A 3,121-nucleotide genomic window follows, 5' to 3' on the forward strand; every position below is an offset into this window, starting at 1 on the left:
CTCTTGTTATCGATTAGATAGCGAATGTTATCCGCTTTCCTATCGTCAAGGTCGGAGTCATTCAATAGACGGTCCTCAAGGACTTGATTTCTGCCCCTCACTGGCCCACCTCCTTAGGCTGGGCTAAAGGAAGAGCCTGCGCCCCTGCTAGGCCCGACAGGTGCTGCGATTACAGTCCTGCTTCACGCTGCTCCCCCTGCTTCGCTGCCTCCAACTTCTTGGCCGCCCGTGCTGCCCGCCTGGCCTCCTTGCGCATCTCGACCGCAGTTTTCGGCACACGCTTCTTAGGCGCGCTAGCCTCAACTGCCTCATCACTCGTCTCGCTGATCGTCCTCGCCATCGCTCCATTTGGCTCTCCTGACGGACGGGGTGGTCCGCCTGTTATGCCGCCAACTGCTTTTGCATGGCAGCCAGGTAGTCGGTAGCCGACGCTACGTGCACTGAGGGGTTCTCTTCTTGGTCACCACCTCATCTACCAACACCTTAACATTGATCGCCTACACATGAACATAATTAACTCCTGGAGTACCTCATACATCTTCTCCGTATCCTGGCGCGGCGATCTCGCAAAACTCGCCACCGCCGAGGCCTTTTCTCCCTTTCTAAACTTGGACCAAACATCAGCATACAGCCTGGTGTACGCCACAAGCCAATCCGGATCTACTCTTATTGCCGGGAGCATCCGACCCTGAAGCGACACGGGAATATCCTGTGTGATCGCCTGCTTCAGGATGCGCACTTTTTCTGTCGCCTGGCCCTCACCAAGGCCCGTGTAGACTACTTTTGTACGCACCAAATCAATATATTCGGACCTTGCCCACAAATTATCCGAATCTCCACCCATTAACACAACTGCCTTCTGTTTAACCATGGCTGCCAACAAAATCTCACCCAAAATCACCTAAATTTGATGCTCAATCGCTAAATTCAAAAAACGCCGCCCAAAGAAAAAGATAGAGTACTGCCTAATATCTAATTGTGATGTAGTATTGACTGAAACACAAAGGTCGGTGCTAGATACAGACTTTTTTAACTAGATATTATTAAGACAGTGGTCTACTGGCACGGGCCTCAAAATGTTCATAGTATTTTACCCTGTGACATTCTGTGTGTTCTCATAGTTTGAGACCACGCGGCCGGGCCCAAAACCCTAAACCCTAGACTCAGTTCGGGGATACGTGGTATTCTGGGCAAGCACCTTGTTTAGCCCGTGGTCGGTAATCTCGTAGTGATGCGATCAAATCTTTTCGATCAGGGTAGTTGCTAAACGGATTCCGGTTGGCGATCTCATCACAGCTTTTACCGTAGTATTCGTCACCATGTTGATCTTTTTCCTGTAGAATCTATCACCGTCGCTGCATAACATACTCCGTTTCAATTCATCTTCGGACATAATGCTATGGACTAGTGCTACTCTATTGTTGGGTTTAGCTGTGTCATCTGCTTAAGTAGTGCGAGACGCATACATTAAAGGTAGTAGACAAGAGTTTCGTGTGTGCAACAAAAAGTTTATTACCACATGTTTTGACTTCTGTTTGAATACAAATCTGACCCGCCAAAACCCGGTAAATTCAACAGTAGTGAGTTGAGATTCTGAATGATCAATTTTTAAATATTATTGAAAGGAAGTTTTACTCGCTTTACAGCTCGCTCCTGACTTCACTTCTGATTTCAAGTATTTAACAGGATGACTTAACTTCTAATTGCAAGTAAAAAAATGACTCCACTTCTGATTTCAAGTATATTGAACATGATTTGACTTCTGATTGCAATTTAACCTGATTTCACTTTCGATTGTCAGTATTTAACATGACCTCGCTTCTGATTGCCAGCATTTAACCTGACTTCACTTCTGATTGTAAATTCTTATCCTAACTTTATTTTTGACTACGTATTTAATGGCTTCAATTCTGATTGCAAGTATTTAACCTGATTTCATTTCTGATTGAAAGTATTTAATCTGACTTCACTTCTGATTGCAATTTAACCTGACTTCACGTCTGATTGCAACTACTTTACCTGACTTTACTTTGGGTTGCAAGCATTTTACCTGACTTCACTTCTGATTGCAAGCATTTCTCCTGACTTTTCAGTTGAGCCTGACTAAATTTTGAATTCCACCGCATACGCCATCCAAACCAAGGAAATTTTCTCGTGAATGTTAATCATCCAAGGACATTTTCTCGTGAATGTTAATCATCCAAGGTCATTTTCTCGTGAATGTTAATCATCCCAAGGAGATTTTCGCGTGAATTTTAATGATCCAAGAACATTTTCTCGTGAATTTTAATCATCCAAGGACATTTTCTGGTGAATGTTAATCATCCAAGGAGATTCTCGCGTGGATTTTAATCTTCCAAGGACATTTTCTGGTGAATGTTAATCATCCAAGGGCATTTTCTCGTGAATGTTAATCATCCAAGGACATTTTCTCGTGAATGTTAATCGTCCAAGGACATTTCTGGTTAATTTAATCAAATATTGACATTTTCTCGTGAATTTTAATCATTGATATAGCGCTTCAAATACATAAGCCAACGGATATCTTCGTGCCGCACGGTCACGCTTTATCTTTCCCTTTGGTGCCAGAGCCCGTACTCGAGGCTGAGGTGAGCGTATTCGTCGGTAGGGTAGTCTGGCTTGCTGTGTCTGACGTTGATCCCGCGTCATGGTGCTTCATCTGTGCGACCACGCTACTCATCGTTGCTACATCACTGGCGGCATTCCTCAGCTTTGCTGCCACATGCTGTTGCTTCAGCTTGGTCACACTGTGTTGTAGTTGTGTATGGGACATCAGATGATTGGCGATGGTAGTACGGTTTAAACATGCGCTGATGATGGTGTATACCGGCTGTGGTGTTGTCGTGCAGTGGTTGAGCAATCCACCCTTTTGTCTATAACAAACCAGATTTGTGTTGAGCGAACGAGAGCAGGGGGTGGAAATATATGTTTGTATCGTTTGCCGAATGCACGATCCCAATTGGCCACCAATGCATCTACAACGATACGAAGCCTCTACATATATATATATATATATATATATATATATATACTACTACTAACTACACTAACTAACTAACTAACAACTAACTAACTAACTAACTAACTAACTAACTAACTA

General features: G+C 43.8%; 2 protein-coding genes across 2 annotated transcripts in view; both read right to left on the reverse strand.

Annotated features, from left to right (window-relative positions):
• Positions 1-536: 536 nt before the first annotated feature.
• SARC_13029 (hypothetical protein) lies at positions 537-871 on the reverse strand (the record flags this gene model as incomplete). The annotated part of the gene is made up of 1 exon (XM_014292848.1): positions 537-871. A coding segment is annotated over one exon (335 nt), but the record flags the coding sequence as incomplete, so codon positions are not given.
• A 1,610-nt stretch (positions 872-2,481) lies between these two features.
• The window catches only part of SARC_13030 (hypothetical protein), a 1,680-nt gene continuing 1,040 nt past the window's right edge, over positions 2,482-3,121 (reverse strand). Inside the window, exon 3 of the mRNA XM_014292849.1 lies at positions 2,482-2,768. Within this exon, the coding sequence (XP_014148324.1) occupies positions 2,561-2,768 (208 nt within the window). The 3' untranslated portion in view covers positions 2,482-2,560. The remainder of the gene's footprint in view (positions 2,769-3,121) is intronic.

Source organism: Sphaeroforma arctica (genome assembly GCF_001186125.1).
Source record: "Sphaeroforma arctica JP610 unplaced genomic scaffold supercont1.2829, whole genome shotgun sequence".
Lineage (NCBI taxonomy): Eukaryota > Ichthyosporea > Ichthyophonida > Sphaeroforma > Sphaeroforma arctica.